Genomic DNA, 18,187 nt, shown 5'->3' on the forward strand with positions numbered 1-18,187 from the left:
TGCAAAGACACTCCTAAATCATGCATTGTTTGTTCTTAATTTTCTTACTTATGACTCCGCGGGTAAAACCGCTGCTGATCGCCTTTGGCATCCCTCCACGGCAGATAATTATGCACAGGCTATGTGGAGAGATCCGATGACCAACACATGGCACGGGCCTGACCCTGTACTCATATGGGGGAAAGGACATGCTTGCATATATGATGCTAAGGCACAAAATGCCCGATGGCTCCCAGATAGGCTCATTAAACTCCTAGACACAAATAAAAGCAAAAACAATAATTCTAGTCCAGGGCATATTAAACCCTGAGAAGCCTTTCCTTTCTGTTTAATTTCAGGAGGCAGGAAGTGGATCCACGCATCTCATGTGAAACCTGTTGTCTCAACCGAAACGACTGACGACCATCCCGCGTAGAGAGCCTAATCTACCAAGAATCCTCTCCGGCTTAAGATCAGCAGAACGCCCCTAAGATGATCACCTTCGAATTGTGCGCCATTGTACTAGTACTGTGTTCCCTTCCCCCAGGCAGAGGTTCCAGCCCACATCAGCCTCACAACTTGACCTGGATAGTGAGTAGTGGGGCAGGGGACGTAGTTTGGAGTGTGTCAAAAATAGCACACCCCTATTCCTGGTGGCCAGACCTGTACCCCGACCTGTGCAAATTAGCAATAGGTGCTCCAGCCGATTGGGATTTAGAAGGGCACACAGACTTCCAAAAACCCCCCGACTCCCCCTCACCCCCTGGGAGACTAGGATTAGACCCTTGGGGAGGATGCGGAGAGCTTGGCAGGAGGAGCAGGTTAAAGACCCTCACCTTCTACGTTTGCCCTGGCTTCCATCGCAGCCCAGCCCTTAACCCTAAGTGTGGAGGAAGAGCGGACTTTTTTTGTAAAAGCTGGGGTTGTGAGACCTCAGGTGACACCTACTGGCAGCCCTCCTCCTCATGGGACCTTATTAAGGTCACCGCTAATTACACCCACCCAAAAACACGGAGCCAAGGGAACCCAAATTGGGGCAACGATGACACGTGCAAAACATGGTGTCACCCGTTGCGTGTCGAGTTCACCGATCATGGGAAAAAGAGTACCCTTTGGACAACAGGGGCCTCATGGGGACTAAGACTGTACAAAGAACGTTATGACGATGGAGTCTTGCTTACGATCAAGCTCAAAGTAGAGCCTCTTCCGGCTGTCCCAGTAGGACCCAACGCTGTCTTGCGAGACCAGCCGCGTCTCCCAGCCCCGCCCGCGCCGACCCTAGCCCCACCTGCAGACGCTGCCACCCCTTCCTTCGCCTCCACTCTTAACCGACCCACCTTCCTTCCTAGCACCGGACAGCGCCTTCTCAACCTCCTTGAAGGAGCTTTCCGAGTTCTAAATACCACCAACCCAAATACTACCAAATCCTGTTGGCTATGCTTTTCCTCTTCACCTCCTTACTATGAAGGACTAGGATTGTTGGGCAATTTTAACAATACGACCAGCCACGAAGCCTGTAGCTGGGGTATGCAAAAGTTAACCCTGACTGAGGTAACTGGAAAAGCTACATGTTTAGGAACAATTCCCTCAACCCATAAGAGTCTGTGTAATCACACCATACCCATAGTTTCCTCAGGTGAAAACAGATATCTAGTCCCTCCCCGTCAAGGATGGTGGGCTTGTAACACTGGACTAACACCGTGTGTTTCCACCTCTGTTTTCAATTTCTCCCATGATTTCTGTGTTATGGTTCAACTAGTGCCGAGACTTATATATCATGATAATCCCTCATTTGTCACTGAGTTCGACCCTAAAAATAGGTACAAGAGAGAATTAGTCTCGTTGACCCTAGCCACATTAGTGGGAGTAGGAATTGCAGCAGGAGTAGGAACAGGGACAGCTGCCATCATCCAGGGGAACCAAAACTATGAAGGGCTGAGAACCGCCATTGACGACGATCTAAAAACCATAGAACAATCTATTACCAAACTTGAAGAATCTCTGACTTCCCTTTCTGAGGTCGTCTTGCAGAATAGACGGGGGCTAGATCTACTGCTCCTAAAAGATGGAGGACTGTGTGCAGCTTTAAGAGAAGAATGCTGTTTTTATGCAGACCACTCCGGAATAATAAGAGATTCAATGTCCAAGCTTAGAGAAAGGCTAGACCAGAGAAAGAGAGAGCGAGAAGCTAGCCAAGGTCCCTTTGAGTCCTGGTTCACTAAGTCCCCATGGCTCACAGCTCTAATCCCCACCATCCTTGGACCCTTAGCAGGACTCCTCCTTTTAGTGTCTTTTGGCCCTTGGGCCTTAAGAAAACTAACAGCCTTTATTCGAGAGCAGGTTGACCAGCTCGTCAAGCCAGCAGTTGCTGTTCATTATCACAGACTTACAGCCTGTGATGAAGAGTCTGATACCGAGCCAACCAACGCTCCCGGTCTCCAGTTCTCTACTTTACAAACGCCTCAACCATGGTACCATCGATTCTGACACCGTAATTAATGTGGCCCATATGCTGGTCGGCCAGAACCAAGCATACCCCTAACTGTGAGGGTATGGGCATCGAGATGAGTGCGAGACAAAGTACCGCAAGGGAGGGTTCTTCCTAGAACCTCTCTGGTCCTCCCTGAGAATATGCCTGGTTTGCATAGAGGTTGGTATCCATATGTACATAAAGCCTTAATATCAGCTAGCAATTTGGCTTTCAGCTCTGCCTCTCCTCCCTAAAAGATACCGAGAGCATATAGGTAGACATTCGCAAGATGTTACCTTACTGGAGGAGCCAGGCCTCTATTCCCTCACTCGATTAAGGCCCACCTTTCTGAAATAAATAGAAAGGGAGGAGATGTTGGGAGCCACACAAAGGCAACAAGATGGCCACTGAAACAACAAGACGACCACAGTTCATGAGGTTCCTGCTTCACTTCCTGGAGATTAGCTGCGAGCCCGCGCGCGCCAACAAGAAAGCCCGCGCGCGCCAAAAGATACTCTTCTCCCCCTCCTTCCCCATTATCATATACCAATCAGAATGTAACTCGCTGCGCCATCCCTGCTATGCAGCCAATCCCCTGCTTACAAGTATCCTATGGCCCACTCTGCCCCTGAACACTGGTGTATATCTACCCCCGTTTTACAATAAAATTTGAAGGCTTGATCAGAATACTGTCTTGCCTTCGCTCTTCTCTCGCCCCCATTTTCTTCCAGGTCAGATCCCCTTCGTCCCCACAAATAACTTGGTCCCGCTGGACGGGACACTCATGGACATAAACATGAGTGACTTCTTCATGAACATATCTCCCCGGGCAAGGGAAACACAAAGGCAAAAATGAACAAGTGGGATTATATCAAGCTAAAAAGCTTCTGTACAGCAAAGGACACCATCAATAGAACAAAAAGGTATCCTACAGTATGGGAGAACATATTCATAAATGACAGATCCGATAAAGGACTGACATCCAAAATACATAAAGAGCTCACATGCCTCAACAAACAAAAAGCAAGTAATCCAATTAAAAAATGGGCAGAGGAGCTGAATAGACAGTTCTCTAAAGAAGAAATCCAGATGGCCAACAGGCACATGAAAAGATGCTCCACATCACTAATCATCAGAAAAATGCAAATTAAAACCACAATGAGATATCACCTCACACCAGTAAGGATCGCCATCATCGAAAAGACAAACAACAACAAATGTTGGCAAGGATGTGGAGAAAGGGGAACCCTCCTATACTGCTGGTGGGAATGTAAACTAGCTCAACCATTGTGTAAAGCAGTGTGGAGGTTCCTCAAATGCTCAAAATAGAAATACCATTGGACCCAGGAATTCCACTTCTAGGAATTTACCCTAAGAATGCAGCACTCCAGTTTGAAAAAGACAAATGCACCCATATGTTTATCGCTGCACTGTTTACAATAGCCAAGATATGGAAGCAACCTAAATGTCCATCAGTAGATGAATGGATAAAGAAGACGTGGTACATATACACAATGGAATATTACGCAGCTGTAAGAAAAAAACAGATCCTACCATTCGCAACAACATGGATGGAGCTAGAGGGTATTATGCTCAGTGAAATAAGCCAAGCGGAGAAGGACAAGTACCAAATGATTTCAGTCATATGTGGAGTATAAGAACAAAGGAAAACTGAAGGAACAAAACAGCAGCAGAATCACAGAACCCAAGAATGAACTAAAAGTTACCCAAGGGAAAGGGACTGGGGACTATGGGTGGGAAGGGAGGGATAAGGGCAGGGAAAAAGAAAGAGGGGGCATTACGATTAGCATGTATAGTGCGTGGGGGGCACGGGGTGGGCTGTGCAACACAGAGAAGACAAGTAGTGATTTTACAGCATCTTACTATGCAGATGGACAGGGACTGAGAAGGGGTATGTGGGGGGGAACCTAGTGAACATAATGTTCTTTCTGTAATTGTAGATTAATGATACCAAAAGAAAAAAAAAGGAAAAAAAAGTATTTCAGCTCAAAAAAAAAGAAAGAATCCTTTATAGGAGAACCTCTCTGAGGATTAAATGTTATATGGTAAAGGTGCTTCATAAACAGTAAAAAACTGCACAAACATCAGTCATCTATTGCACTGGAAGCTCCAGAACCTCACATAGACCTGACACAGAACTGGTGTATTTACAGTATAAATGAGTAAATCCCACTGATGAGCTGTGTGATCTTAGGCAAGAAAAAATGTGATCTCAGACAAGAAAAATCTTTCTCTTTGGCCTCCTCTGATACCACTTTCTGGCTCATTCACTCCAGCCACAGGGTCCTTTTCCTGTTTCTCCAACACAGCAAGCTCACTCCTGCCTCAGAACATTTGCATCTGCTATTTCCTCTGCCTGGAACACTCTTCCCAGCTCTTTGCATGACCTTCCCCTTCTCATCAATCAGGTCTCAGGTCAAGTGTCATTTCTTCAGGGACTTTCTCCAATCACTCTGACTAATGTTCCTTCCACACTATTTACCCAATATATACTCCTGTTTTATTTTCTCCTTAGCACACTTATTACTAGCTGTTGATTTGCTTATTACACTCTCCTCCACTAGAATAAATACCCTGTGAGAGCTTCCCTGTCTGTCTTGTTCATCACTGTATTCCAATGCCGAAAACAACATCTAGTTCATAGTAAACCTCAATAACCATTTGAATAAATGAGTTTGAAATAAGGTAATTAAACCAAGTTTCATTCATTCAACAGATATTTTGCATGTATCTATGAGCATCCAGGCTCTATTTCAAGATGCTAAGGATTCAACTGAGAACAAAGCAGACAAAAATGCCTGCTTTCTTAGGGCTTGCCTTATACTGGAGAAACAACAAAGGAGATAAAAAGTAAATATACCTAGGGTACCTAACCGGTTTTCTTGGTTACACTGGATATGGCTGGTAATTGTAGGTCTGCTTTTGTTATGTAGCTGTATTCCTATTATGTTAATGTATGTGTGCAATTTAATTAGTAGTTTAAAACCTATACATGCTTATGTTACTCTACAAGAAGATATGTCAAAGAAATAATCAATCTTCCCATGTTTTCTTCCATCTGCTACTTTTATAGCTTTCTTCTTCCTTCCTAATCACAACCCTTTAGTAGAATTTGTGCCTCATATCGAAATAACCGAGTATCATAATTCTTCCAAGTGGTAAAGATACCTCAAGACAAATGCTGGGCATAGAAGCCACAGGGCATAAATCTGCAAAGAAGTAAAAAGCCAACCTTTTCAAAGAATATTGCTTCTCTCTCACTTACCAACTTTACATTTCCCTGTATGGCCCCAGAAGATGACTGGTTAGCCAGAGACGGGTAAGATTCCTCAAGGGAGGAACAACCTAAGACAGGCACAGTCGCAGGGAGGCCATCAGGAGAGAAATTGGGGACCAACAGAGGGGAGGCTTAGAACCTCACCCCCCGTTTTGAGAGAAATCTTCTGCATCCATGGATGTTTTGTTGCCCTTGTCTAGCTTGGATTAATAGTCTATAGGCACAGACCTGATCATCTACATTTGCCCTCTTACAGCACTAAATTATGTTTTCTACCTTTATCTTGCATCTACCTACCACTTCAGCATTTTATTAAAAAATAATAATAATAATAATAAGGGAGAAATGTGGGATTCACATATAAATCAAGTATAAAAATCAAACAAATAATCATATCTGACTTGATTGTTTATAGTTCATGATGCATGATCAAAACCGAAAGTTTCTGTGATATGACTGCCCTTGCACTGTTCACCATTTAAGAACTTATTCACTATGTAAGACCTTGTTCACCATGTAAGAACTTGTTTGTTATGCTTCAGAAGATTGGAGACTGTTGAGATATAGGCTTGGGGTTGATTAATGACTGTGCATTGAGTCCCCTATACAGAATTTTATTGTTGTTAACAACCATTTGATCAATAAATATGAGAGATGCCCTCTCAAAAAAAAAAAAAAAGTAATGGTCACGGAAGAATGGTCAGGGAGGTAAAAAATGCAAAAAAAAAAAAAAAGAAAAAGTAAATACATACTATGTCTGATGACGGTAAGTATTGAGGTAAAAAATTAAGCAGGAAAGGAGGATATGAAGTGTTGTGTGGATGGGTAAAATTTTAGATAGGGTAGCCAATAAGGAAATTAGACTGAGCCATGAGGATATATGGGGGAAATGTGAGGAGGCCAGGGTAAATGGGGCAGGAATGAAGGGGTTGGAGGTGAACACAATAGGAGATGAGGGTAGGGGTGTTAAGGGAAGTCAGATTGTATAGGGCCCTGTTGTTTAAACTAAAGGCTTTGGCTTTTTACAGAGTGAGGTGGGAAGGTGTCGGAGAATATGAACATCGGGGTAGCATGTTACAGCTTGTTATAAAAAGGATGGCTGGACTGCTGTGCTGACAATACCTGAAGGAGAAGGGAAAGGGATCAGTGAGGATGCTACTACAATAACCTTGGCAACAAACTGTGGCTCCAAAAGACTGAAGGAGCAGATGTGGACTTCGAAGATAACACGTCAGGCTTGACAGTTACATTGCAGAATAATTTACGGGGAGGTCTGGGCTAGGGAATGGCACTTGGAAATCAAATGGTATTTATTTTAAGCAGTAACTGAATAATGGAGATGGACTCCTGGCTCAACCTTACTAGTAGTAAACTCTTAAAGTAAACCATTTTTTCTGGGTTCTGGGCCTCACTTTCCCTACCAGTAATATGGTGAAAATAATCCCTCATAACAGGGCCTTCATCAGAAAGAAATGAGAAGTGTTAAAGGCTGACCGTGAGCAAGGTGAGAACCCTGAGCCAAGGACGGCACGAGCCCGGACCGGAGAGAGAGGTATGACGTGGAACCCGAGATCGACTCTGTGACCCACAGCACAATCTTCAAAGTCCCGGCAGCAGCTAGGCAAGTGGAGACGCAGAGACGACACTGCAGCGCCGTCTGAGGGCGCCCAAACCTCGCGAGAGTTGTTGGCCGGGAAAAGTCACTCTACCACCCACATCTCGCGAGACCAAGGTTCACAAACGACTCTCGGCGGGTTAGGGCTTGCGGGGAGGATGGAGTATCCCGCATTGGGCACCGTGGAAGCCGCGGACAGCGGAGGGACACGGTCGTACAACTGCTCTGAGGAGCGGAAGGAGCGGGAACCGGACGGGCTGCGCTTCGACCGCGAGAGGGCGAGCCGCCTGTGGGAAGCAGTGTCCGGGGCCCAACCAGTGGGGAGGGAGGAAGGTGAGTCTGGGGGGCCTCAAAAAGCAGTAAACCGTGGTTTCGCTGGGAGTGACAGAAGCGCGGGGCAGGAACGCAGACCAGCCCCCGGACCCACGGTCACACCCCCCTGGCGCCCGTCCCGCCCCCTTGCCTCAAGCTCCCAGGGACTTACTAGCTCACGCACCCTGTTAAGGCCCAGGAAACGTGAGCCAGCTATCCAGAAAATTAAAGCCCCGGCCCTCCAAGAATCAGGGTCCCGAGCGCAAAAGATGTAGGGCTTTCTCACGCTCAGGCCGCAGAGTTTTTTTCCTCCCGCCGTCCTCACTCAGCAGAGCGCAGCTTTTCCAAAACTAGAGGACTGTAATCCCCATCCACGCCTTCTTGGGAGGTTCCCAGAACCTTACCAGTCGGACCCATAACCCCCTCACCATTTCTCCCAGACTCTGTATTATCCCAGCCTCCAGGTTCCCTCACCCCTAAAGTCTCTTGCCTCCCTTCTCTCATGCCCCACACTTACTTACAAGGGCTCTTGTAGGTAAAATTGTAGTATTTCCAGAATATCTCGCCTGGCTTTGGTGCATTTGCATATCCTCAGGGGTGGAAAGTTTATCTCCATGTCAATGGGTAATTACCTGGGCTACTGAGGGCGTTTCTGAACCTGAGAGGTTAAGAGGAGGGGCTTGCCTGCTTGCTTGCTTCTTCCGGAGCAGGGGGGGAGAGACGGTGCTGGACTGCAGTTTGTAAGCAATAAACGGGTTTTAAACTTTATTTCTCCCTTTGACTGATTTCAGTTTTTAGAGGTATTTTGCCCCAGGATTTCCTCTCCCCAGACTTGCAGCTCTAGAAGGCCTACTCCTTACCCCATGATGCCCCGGGCTTGGTAATTGAGCCCTGGTTTACCCATTTCTAGGTGCCTGGTGTTTACTAGATGGATCCCTTTTTTGAGATGAGCCAGGATCCTGAGAAACTGGCCAGGGTGTGTTTTGACTCCAGCTTCTTTGTATTACATGCTTGGCCGGCCCCGCCCCCAAGTTGTGAAGTATGGGATACACAAAGCCACCTCGGGGAGGAGGGGAAGGCACTTCTGGGCTGAAGTTTTCCAACCTGCTTGGCATTTGACCTCGCGCTGGCTAATAAGACGGAGATAGAGAAGGATGGAAAGAGCTGGCCTGACTTGGTTTTGTGATCCCCTTCACAGTTCTTAGCCGAGCTAGCTGCTAAACTCACCCAGAAGTACACGAACTGTCTGGGCTTCTGTCCTAATCCTGTCAGGCCATCTGCAGGGAAATCAGGTTTCTCTAATGGTTTGTTTGCTTGGTGAGCACGCTAATCTTGGAAAGTTTGTTACATTGCTTGTGAACTCATTGCCCTGCCATAAAATGGAACTTTTGACCACATTCAAGGAAGATAAATTAAATTTTCAGGTAGTGCACAGACCTATATCACAAGGCATACTTTTTTAATTTAAAAATTCATCTGACTCCTGAGTTAACATGGGCCCCCTGTGTCCCTTATACTTTCAGATGAGTTTGATCCAAATTTGCCTCTTCACACCCAATTTCCCTTTCATTAATTTGACAAACATTCCCCGAAGCCTGCTCTAGTCCCAGGCTAGGCATCAGAGCTACAGAAATGAGAAAGATACTGTCCTTGCTCTGAAGGATTTTGTAATCTAGTCCAAGAAGCAGACACCATTTCTTGTAATCTAGTCCAAGAAGCAGAAACTATTTCACTATAATGTGCTGGGTGCAGTGAAGAGGACTGTCTAAGAATTGGAGGTGCACGAAGAGGAAGTAACCTTTGTCCTCAAGTGACAGGGAAGACATGCCCTGGACCTTGAAGCAGAAAACACTGCCGTTGTGCTCTAAAAAGTGAACTGGTTATGTGTGTATAAATGTATAGTGTCACTTATGACCCAGTTCATTTCCCTACTCCTCATTTCTCCAATATTTATATGAAGTCTAGGTAAATTGATTTAACAAGAAGTTAACTCACTTTGTGTTTTTCTTTTTTCCTCCAAGTGCGTCATTGGGTTTTGATTTATGTACCATAAAATTCACCAATTGTAACTGGACAATTCAATGATTTTTTTAAGTAAAAATACAGAGTTGTATAACCACAATCCAGTTTTAGAATATTTCCATCATTCCAGTTAGTTCCTTTATGTTCCTTTACATTAAATCCCTACTCCCACCTCCTGTCCTAGGCAACCACTCTCTTTCTAAATTTGCCTTTCTAGAACATTTCATATAAATGGAGTCATACAATATGTAGTCTTGTATTTGGCTTTTGTCACTTAGCATGTTTTTGAGTTTCAGCCAAGTTATAATATGTCATTTCATATTAGCATTTCATTCCTTTTTAGTGCTAAATAGAATTCAGTTGTATGCTTTTTTATCCTGACAGCCTCTGCCTTTTGAGTGGGCTGTTTACACTATTCACATTTAATTTTTGATATGGCTTACATTCTCCATTCTGCTATTTATCTCTTTTTTTCATTCTTTTCTTCCTCCTTTAATGGCTTCTTATATGTTAAGGATTTTTAGTGGACCATAGAAGTTTCTCTGCTGATTTTTTTTTTCTTCTTGAATTATTTTCTTAATGGTTCTCTAGGGACTACAGATACACCTTAACTCATCACAGTCTACTTCAAATTAATATTAACTTAATTCTGGCAAAAAATAATTCCTCTAATATAGCTCCATTCCTTCCCCTCCTGTGTGCTGTTATTGTCATATTTATGTTATGTGTTATATATATATATAACACATCTACATATAAACCTAATTATACAGTGTCATAATGACTGCTTTATACAATATATATCTTTTAAAGAAGTTAAGAGAAGAAATTAGAAAAACAAATTAACATCTTTTATATTAACACACATATTTACTGTTTCTGGTATTGTCTTTTTCTTCCTCTGGATTCGGATTACTATATGGTATCACTTCCTTTTCAGCTTGAAGGGCTTCCTTTAGTATTTCTTGCAAGGCAGACCTGCTATCAGTGAATTCTCTTGGTCTCTCTCTGGGAATACCTTTATTTTACCTTCATTCTTAAAGGATAGCTGTGGTTGTTTTAGTAACAGCTTTATTGATACATAATTCATATACCATAAAATTCACCCTTTTAAAATAATACACAGTTAAGGGGGTTTTTTTTGTTTGTTTGTTTGTTTTTGCTTTTTTTTTTTTGCAGATAATTATTTTTTATTGAAGGGTAGTTGACACACAGTATTACATTACATTACTTTCAGGTGTACAACACAGTGATTCAACATTTATATACATTATAATTCTAGGTACCAGCTATCACCATACCAAGCTGTTACAATATCTTGACTATATTCATTACATCCCGGTTACTTATTATTTTACTATTGGAAGTGTGTACTTTTTTTTTTTTTTTTTTGTGAGGGCATCTCTCATATTTATTGATCAAATGGTTGTTAACCACAATAAAATTCTGTATAGGGGAGTCAATGCTCAATGCACAATCATTAATCCACCCCAAGCCTAATTTTCGTCAGTCTCCAATCTTCTGAGGCATAACAAACAAGTTCTTACATGGAGAACAAATTCTTACATAGTGAATAAGTTCTTACATGGTGAACAGTACAAGGGCAGCCATCACAGAAACCTTCGGTTTTGCTCATGCATTATGAACTATAAACAATCAGTTCAAATATGAATACTCATTTGATTTTTATACTTGATTTATATGTGGATACCACATTTCTCTCTTTATTATTACTATTTTTAATAAAATGCTGAAGTGGTAGGTAGATACAAGATAAAGGTAGAAAACATAGTTTAGTGTTGTAAGAGAGCAAATGTAGATGATCAGGTGTGTGCCTGTAGACTATGTGTTAATCCAAGCTACACAACGGCAATAAAACATCCACGTACGCAGAAGATTTCTCTCAGAACACGGGGGGTGAGGTTCTAAGCCTCACCTCTGTTGATCCCCAATTTCTCACCTGATGACCCCCCTGCGACTGTGCCTGTCTTAGGTTGTTCCTCCCTTGAGAAATCTTACCCGTGTCTGGCTAACCAGTTATCTTCCGGGGCCATACAGGGAAATGTAAAGTTGGTAAGTGAGAGAGAAGCTTTATTGTTTGAAATAGTTAGCTTTTTTTTTCTTTGCATATTTATGCCCTGTAGCTTCTATGCCCAGCATTTGTCTTGAGATATCTTTACCATTTGGAAGAATTATGATACTCGGTAAATTCTATATGAGGCACGAATTCTATTTAAGGGTTGCAATTAGGAAGGAAGAAGAAAAGCTATAGAAGTAGCAGGCGGAAGAAAACATGGGAAGATTGATTATTTCTTTGACATATCTTCTTGTAGAGTAACTTCAACATGTATAGGTTTTAAGCTACTACTTAAATTGTGCACACACATTAACATAATAGGAGTATAGTTACATAACCAAAGCATACCTATAATTACCAGCCATGTCCAGTGAAACCAAGAAAACCAGTTAGGCACCTTAGGCATTTGTGAAAACTTATCTATGATATGGTGGATATTGTCCAACTGAACTTGAACAGTCTGAGAGAAATCAGACAAATTAAAACAACCCATTCCTGGGGAATGTTCACATGCCATATGTTCTTTTAACAGTAAATAGTCTGTAGTTGTAAGACTTTGGAGCACTACTATTTGCACTTCTCCTAATTCTTGGTTGAGTTCCAACAGTATAGATCCAGTCAAATTTGTTGTTTTACTGTATGCACAGGCCAGCTTAGATATCTCCTTCTTCATTCCCATGGCAAGTACAGGAACTGGTGGGATGAGTGCATCTACAGCTGTAGCAGTGCGTGGATCTTTGTTGGGGTTTTTTGATGATCATCTTCTGGCATGAGTCTTCCAGACAGTGCTGATGTTGGAAGTTCTTTTTCATATCGTATCTTAGTTCATTTTCGGGGTAGCCCAATTAGGCTTTGATCCTCTGTATAAACACAAACAGACCCTTTGCCTACACTTTTATATGCCCTTTATACCCTTGTGTAGACCTCATTGCAGGTTACCACACAGGAACTGCCTTTTTTTTTTTTGGTATCACTAATCTACGCTTACATGATGAATATTATGTTTACTAGGCTCTCCCCTATACCAGGTCCCCCCTATAAACCCCTTTACAGTCACTGTCCATCAGCATAGCAAAATGTTGTAGAATCACTACTTGCCTTCTCTGTGTTGTACAGCCCTCCCTTTTCTCCTACCCCCCCATGCACGCTAATCTTAATACCCCATACTTCTCCCCCCCATCCCTCCCTACCCACCCATCCTCCCCAGTCCCTTTCCCTTTGGTACCTGTTAGTCCATTCTTGAGTTCTGTGATTCTGCTGCTGTTTTGTTCCTTCAGTTTTTCCTTTGTTCTTCGATTCCACAGATAAGTGAAATCATTTGGTATTTCTCTTTCTCCGCTTGGCTTGTTTCACTGAGCATAATACCCTCCAGCTCCATCCATGTTGCTGCAAATGGTAGGATTTGCCCTTTTCTTATGGCTGAGTAGTATTCCATTGTCTATATGTACCACATCTTCTTTATCCATTCATCTATCGATGGACATTTAGCTTGCTTCCAATTCTTGGCTATTGTAAATAGTGCTGCGATAAACATAGGGGTGCACTGATCTTTCTCATACTTGATTGCTGCATTCTTAGGGTAAATTCCTAGGAGTGCAATTCCTGGGTCAAATGGTAAGTCTGTTTTGAGCATTTTGATGTACCTCCATACTGCTTTCCACAATGGTTGAACTAACTTACATTCCCACCAGCAGTGGAGGAGGGTTTCCCTTTCTCCACAGCCTTGCCAACATTTGTTGTTGTTTGTCTTTTGGATGGCAGCCATCCTTACTGGTGTGAGGTGATACCTCATTGTAGTTTTAATTTGCATTTCTCTGATAATTAGCGATGTGGAGCATCTTTTCATGTGTCTGTTGGCCATCTGTATTTCTTTTTTGGAGAACTGTCTGTTCAGTTCCTGTGCCCATTTTTTAATAGAGTTATTTGTTTTTTGTTTGTTGAAGCATGTGAGCTCTTTATATATTCTGGACGTCGAGCCTTTATCGGATGTGTCATTTTCAAATATATTCTCCCATACTATAGGGTTCCTTTTTGTTCTATTGATGGTGTCTTCTGCTGTACAGAAGCTTTTCAGCTTAATATAGTCCCACTTATTCATTTTTGCTGTTGTTTTCCTTGCCCGGGGAGATATGTTCAAGAAGAGGTCACTCATGTTTATGTCTAAGAGGTTTTTGCCTATGTTTTCTTCCAAGAGTTTAATGGTTTCATGACTTACATTCAGGTCTTTGATCCATTTTGAGTTTACTTTTGTGTATAGGGTTAGACAATGGTCCAGTTTCATTCTCCTACATGTAGCTGTCCAGTTTTGCCAGCACCATCTGTTGAAGAGACTGTCATTTCGCCATTGTATGTCCATGGCTCCTTTATCAAATATTAATTGACCATATATGTCTGGGTTAATGTCTGGATTCTCTAGTCTGTTCCATTGGTCTGTGACTCTGCTCTTGTGCCAGTACCAAATTGTCTTGATTACTATGGCTTTATAGTAGAGCTTGAAGTTGGGGAGTGAGATCCCCCCTACTTTATTCTTCTTTCTCAGGATTGCTTTGGCTATTTGGGGTCTTTGGTGTTTCCATATGAATTTTTGAATTATTTGTTGCAATTCATTGAAGAATGTTGCTGGTAGTTTCATAGGGATTGCATCAAATCTGTATATTGCTTTGGGCAGGATGGCCATTTTGACGATATTAATTCTTCCTAGCCATGAGCATGGGATGAGTTTCCATCTATTAGTGTCCCCTTTAATTTCTCTTAAGAGTGACTTGTAGTTTTCAGAGTATGTCTTTCACTTCCTTGGTTAGGTTTATTCCTAGGTATTTTATTTTTTTGATGCAATTGTGAATGGAGTTGTTTTCCTGATTTCTCTTTCTGTTGGTTCATTGTTAGTGTATAGGAAAGCCACAGATTTCTGTGTGTTGATTTTGTATCCTGCAACTTTGCTGTATTCCGATATCAGTTCTAGTAGTTTTGGGGTGGAGTCGTTAGGGTTTTTTATGTACAGTATCATGTCATCTGCAAATAGTGACAGTTTAACTTCTTCTTTACCAATCTAGATTCCTTGTATTTCTTTGTTTTGTCTGATTTCCGTGGCTAGGACCTCCAGTACTATGTTAAATAACAGTGGGGAGAGTGGGCATCCCTGTCTAGTTCCCGATCTCAGAGGAAATGCTTTCAGCTTCTCGCTGTTCAATATAATGTTGGCTGTGGGTTTATCATAGATGGCCTTTATTATGTTGAGGTACTTGCCCTCTATTCCCATTTTTCTGAGAGTTTTTATCATGAATGGATGTTGAACTTTGTCAAATGCTTTTTCAGCATCTATGGAGATGATCATGTGGTTTTTCTCTTTCTTTTTGTTGATGTGGTGGATGATGTTGATGGACTTTTGAATGTTGTACCATCCTTGCATCCCTGGGATGAATCCCAGTTGGTCATGGTGTATGATCCTTTTGATGTATTTTTGAATTCGGTTTGCTAATATTTTGTTGAGTATTTTTGCATCTACGTTCATCAGGGATATTGGTCTGTAGTTTTCTTTTTTGGTGGGGTCTTTGCCTGGTTTTGGTATTAGGGTGATGTTAGCTTCATAGAATGAGTTTGGGAGTATCCCCTCCTCCTCTATTTTTTGGAAAACACTAAGGAGAATGGGTATTATGTCTTCCCTGTATGTCTGATAAAATTCCGAGGTAAATCCATCTGGCCCGGGGGTTTTGTTCTTTGGTGGTTTTTTGATTACCGCTTCAATTTCGTTGCTGGTAATTGGTCTGTTTAGATTTTCTGTTTCTTTCTGGGTTAATCATGGAAGGTTGTATTTTTCTAGGAAGTTGTCCATTTCTCCTAGGTTTCCCAGCTTGTTAGCATATAGGTTTTCATAGTATTCTCTAATAATTCTTTGTATTTCTGTGGGGTCCGTCGTGATTTTTCCTTTCTCGTTTCTGATACTGTTGATTTGTGTTGACTCTCTTTTCTTCTTAATAAGTCTGGCTAGAGGCTTATCTATTTTGTTTATTTTCTCGAAGAACCAGCTCTTGGTTTCATTGATTTTTGCTATTGTTTTATTCTTCTCAATTTTATTTATTTCTTCTCTGATCTTTATTATGTCCCTCCTTCTGCTGACCTTAGGCCTCATCTGTTCTTCTTTTTCCAATTTCGATAATTGTGACATTAGACCATTCATTTGGGATTGTTCTTCCTTTTTTAAATATTCTTGGATTGCTATATACTTTCCTCTTAAGACTGCTTTTGCTGCTTCCCACAGAAGTTGAGGCTTAGTGTTGTTGTTGTCATTTGTTTCCATATATTGCTGGATCTCCATTTTGATTTGGTCATTGGTCCATTGATTATTTAGTAGCGTGTTGTTAAGCCTCCATGTGTTTGTGAGCCTCTTTGCTTTCTTTGTACAGTTTATTTCTAGTTTCATGCCTTTGTGGTCTGAAAAGTTGGTTGGTAGGATTTCAATGTTTTGGAATTCACTGAGGCTCTTTTTGTGGCCTAGTATGTGGTCTATTCTGGAGAATGTTCCATGTGCACTTGAGAAGAATGTATATCCTGTTGCTTTTGGATGTAGAGTTCTATAGATGTCTATTAGGTCCATCTGCTCTACTGTGTTGTTCAGTGCTTCCGTGTCCTTACTTATTTTCTTCCCAGTGGATCTATCCTTTGGGGTGAGTGGTGTGTTGAAGTCTCCTAGAATGAATGCATTGCAGTCTATTTCCCTCTTTAGTTCTGTTAGTATTTGTTTCACATATGCTGGTGCTCCTGTGTTGGGTGCATATATATTTAGAATGGTTATATCCTCTTGTTGGACTGAGCCCTTTATCATTATGTAGTGTCCTTCTTTATTATCTCTTGTTACTTTCTTTGTTTTGAAGTCTATTTTGTCTGATATTAGTACTGCAATCCCTGCTTTCTTCTCACTGTTGTTTGCCTGAAATATGTTTTTCCATCCCTTGACTTTTAGTCTGTGCATGTCTTTGGGTTTGAGGTGAGTTTCTTGTAAGCAGCATATAGATGGGTCTTGCTTTTTTATCCATTCTATTACTCTGTTTCTTTTGATTGGTGCATTCAGCCCATTAACATTTAGGGTGACTATTGAAAGATATGTACTTATTGCCATTGCAGGTTTTAAATTCGTGGTTACCAAAGGTTCAAGGTTAGCCTCTTTAGTATCTTACTGCCTAACTTAGCTCGCTTATGGAGCTGTTATAAACACTGTCTGGAGATTCTTTTCTTCTCTCCCTTCTTATTCCTCCTCCTCGATTCTTCATATGTTGGGTGTTTTGTGCTGTGCTCTTTCTAGGAGTGCTCCCATCTAGAGCAGTCCCTGTAAGATCTTTTGTAGAGGTGGTGTGTGGGAAGCAAACTCCCTCAGCTTTTGTTTGTCTGGGAATTGTTTAATCCCACCATCATATTTGAATGATAGTCGTGCTGGATACAGTATCCTTGGTTCAAGGCCCTTCTGTTTCATTGTATTAAATATATCATGCCATTCTCTTCTGGCCTGTAGGGTTTCTGTCGAGAAGTCTGATGTTAGCCTGATGGGTTTTCCTTTATAGGTGACCTTTTTCTCTCTAGCTGCCTTTAAAACTCTTTCCTTGTCCTTGATCTTTGCCATTTTAATTATTATGTGTCTTGGTGTTGTCCTCCTTGGATCCTTTCTGTTGGGGGTTCTGTGTATTTCCGTGGTCTGTTCGATTATTTCCTCCCCCAGCTTGGGGAAGTTTTCAGCAATTATTTGTTCTAAGATACTTTCCATCTCTTTTCCTCTCTCTTCTTCTTCTGGAACCCCTATAATACGGATATTGTTCCTTTTGGATTGGTCACAGAGTTCTCTTAACATTGTTTCATTCCTGGAGATCCTTTTATCTCTCTCTATGTCAGCTTCTATGCGTTCCTGTTCTCTGGTTTCAATTCCATCACTGGCCTCTTGCATCCTATCCATTCTGCTTATAAACCCTTCCAGAGTTTGTTTCATTTCTGCAGTCTCCTTTCTGTCATCTGTGATCTCCCTGCGGACTTCTTCCCATTTCTCTTGTGTATTTCTCTGCATCTCTGTCAGCATGTTTATGATTCTTATTTTGAATTCTTTGTCAGGAAGACTGGTTAGGTCTGTCTCCTTCTCTGGTGTTGTCTCTGTGATCTTTGTCTGCCTGCAGCTTTGCCTGTTCATGGTGATAGGAATAGTCTGCAGAACTGGGACGAGTGACGGCTGGAAGGACTTCCTTTCTTGTTGGTTTGTGGCCCTCCTCTCCTGGGAGAACAGCGACCTCTAGTGGCTTGTGCTGGGCAGCTGCGCACAGACAGGGTTTCTGCTTCCTGCCCGGCTGCTATGGAGTTTATCTCCGCTGTTGCTGTGGGCGTGGCCTGGTTCAGGCCTCTGCTCCAAAGTGGTGGAGTTGCGTTGGAGGGGGAGTG

At 42.2% G+C, this 18,187-nt stretch overlaps 1 protein-coding gene across 7 annotated transcripts in view; it reads left to right on the forward strand.

Annotated features, from left to right (window-relative positions):
• Positions 1 to 7,460: 7,460 nt before the first annotated feature.
• Positions 7,461 to 18,187, forward strand: part of ZNF346 (zinc finger protein 346) — a 41,641-nt gene continuing 30,914 nt past the window's right edge. For 3 of the 7 annotated variants that reach the window (XM_036886921.2, XM_057492210.1, XM_057492214.1), the window contains exon 1: positions 7,462 to 7,695. In XM_036886921.2, coding sequence (XP_036742816.1) covers positions 7,521 to 7,695 — 175 coding nt within the window. In that variant the 5' untranslated portion in view covers positions 7,462 to 7,520. Of the gene's footprint in view, positions 7,696 to 18,187 lie in introns of all 7 variants that reach the window. The other 4 variants (XM_036886919.2, XM_036886920.2, XM_057492209.1 and 1 more) reach the window with 3 other exon arrangements.

This window comes from Manis pentadactyla, chromosome 2, assembly GCF_030020395.1.
Source record: "Manis pentadactyla isolate mManPen7 chromosome 2, mManPen7.hap1, whole genome shotgun sequence".
NCBI lineage: Eukaryota > Metazoa > Chordata > Mammalia > Pholidota > Manidae > Manis > Manis pentadactyla.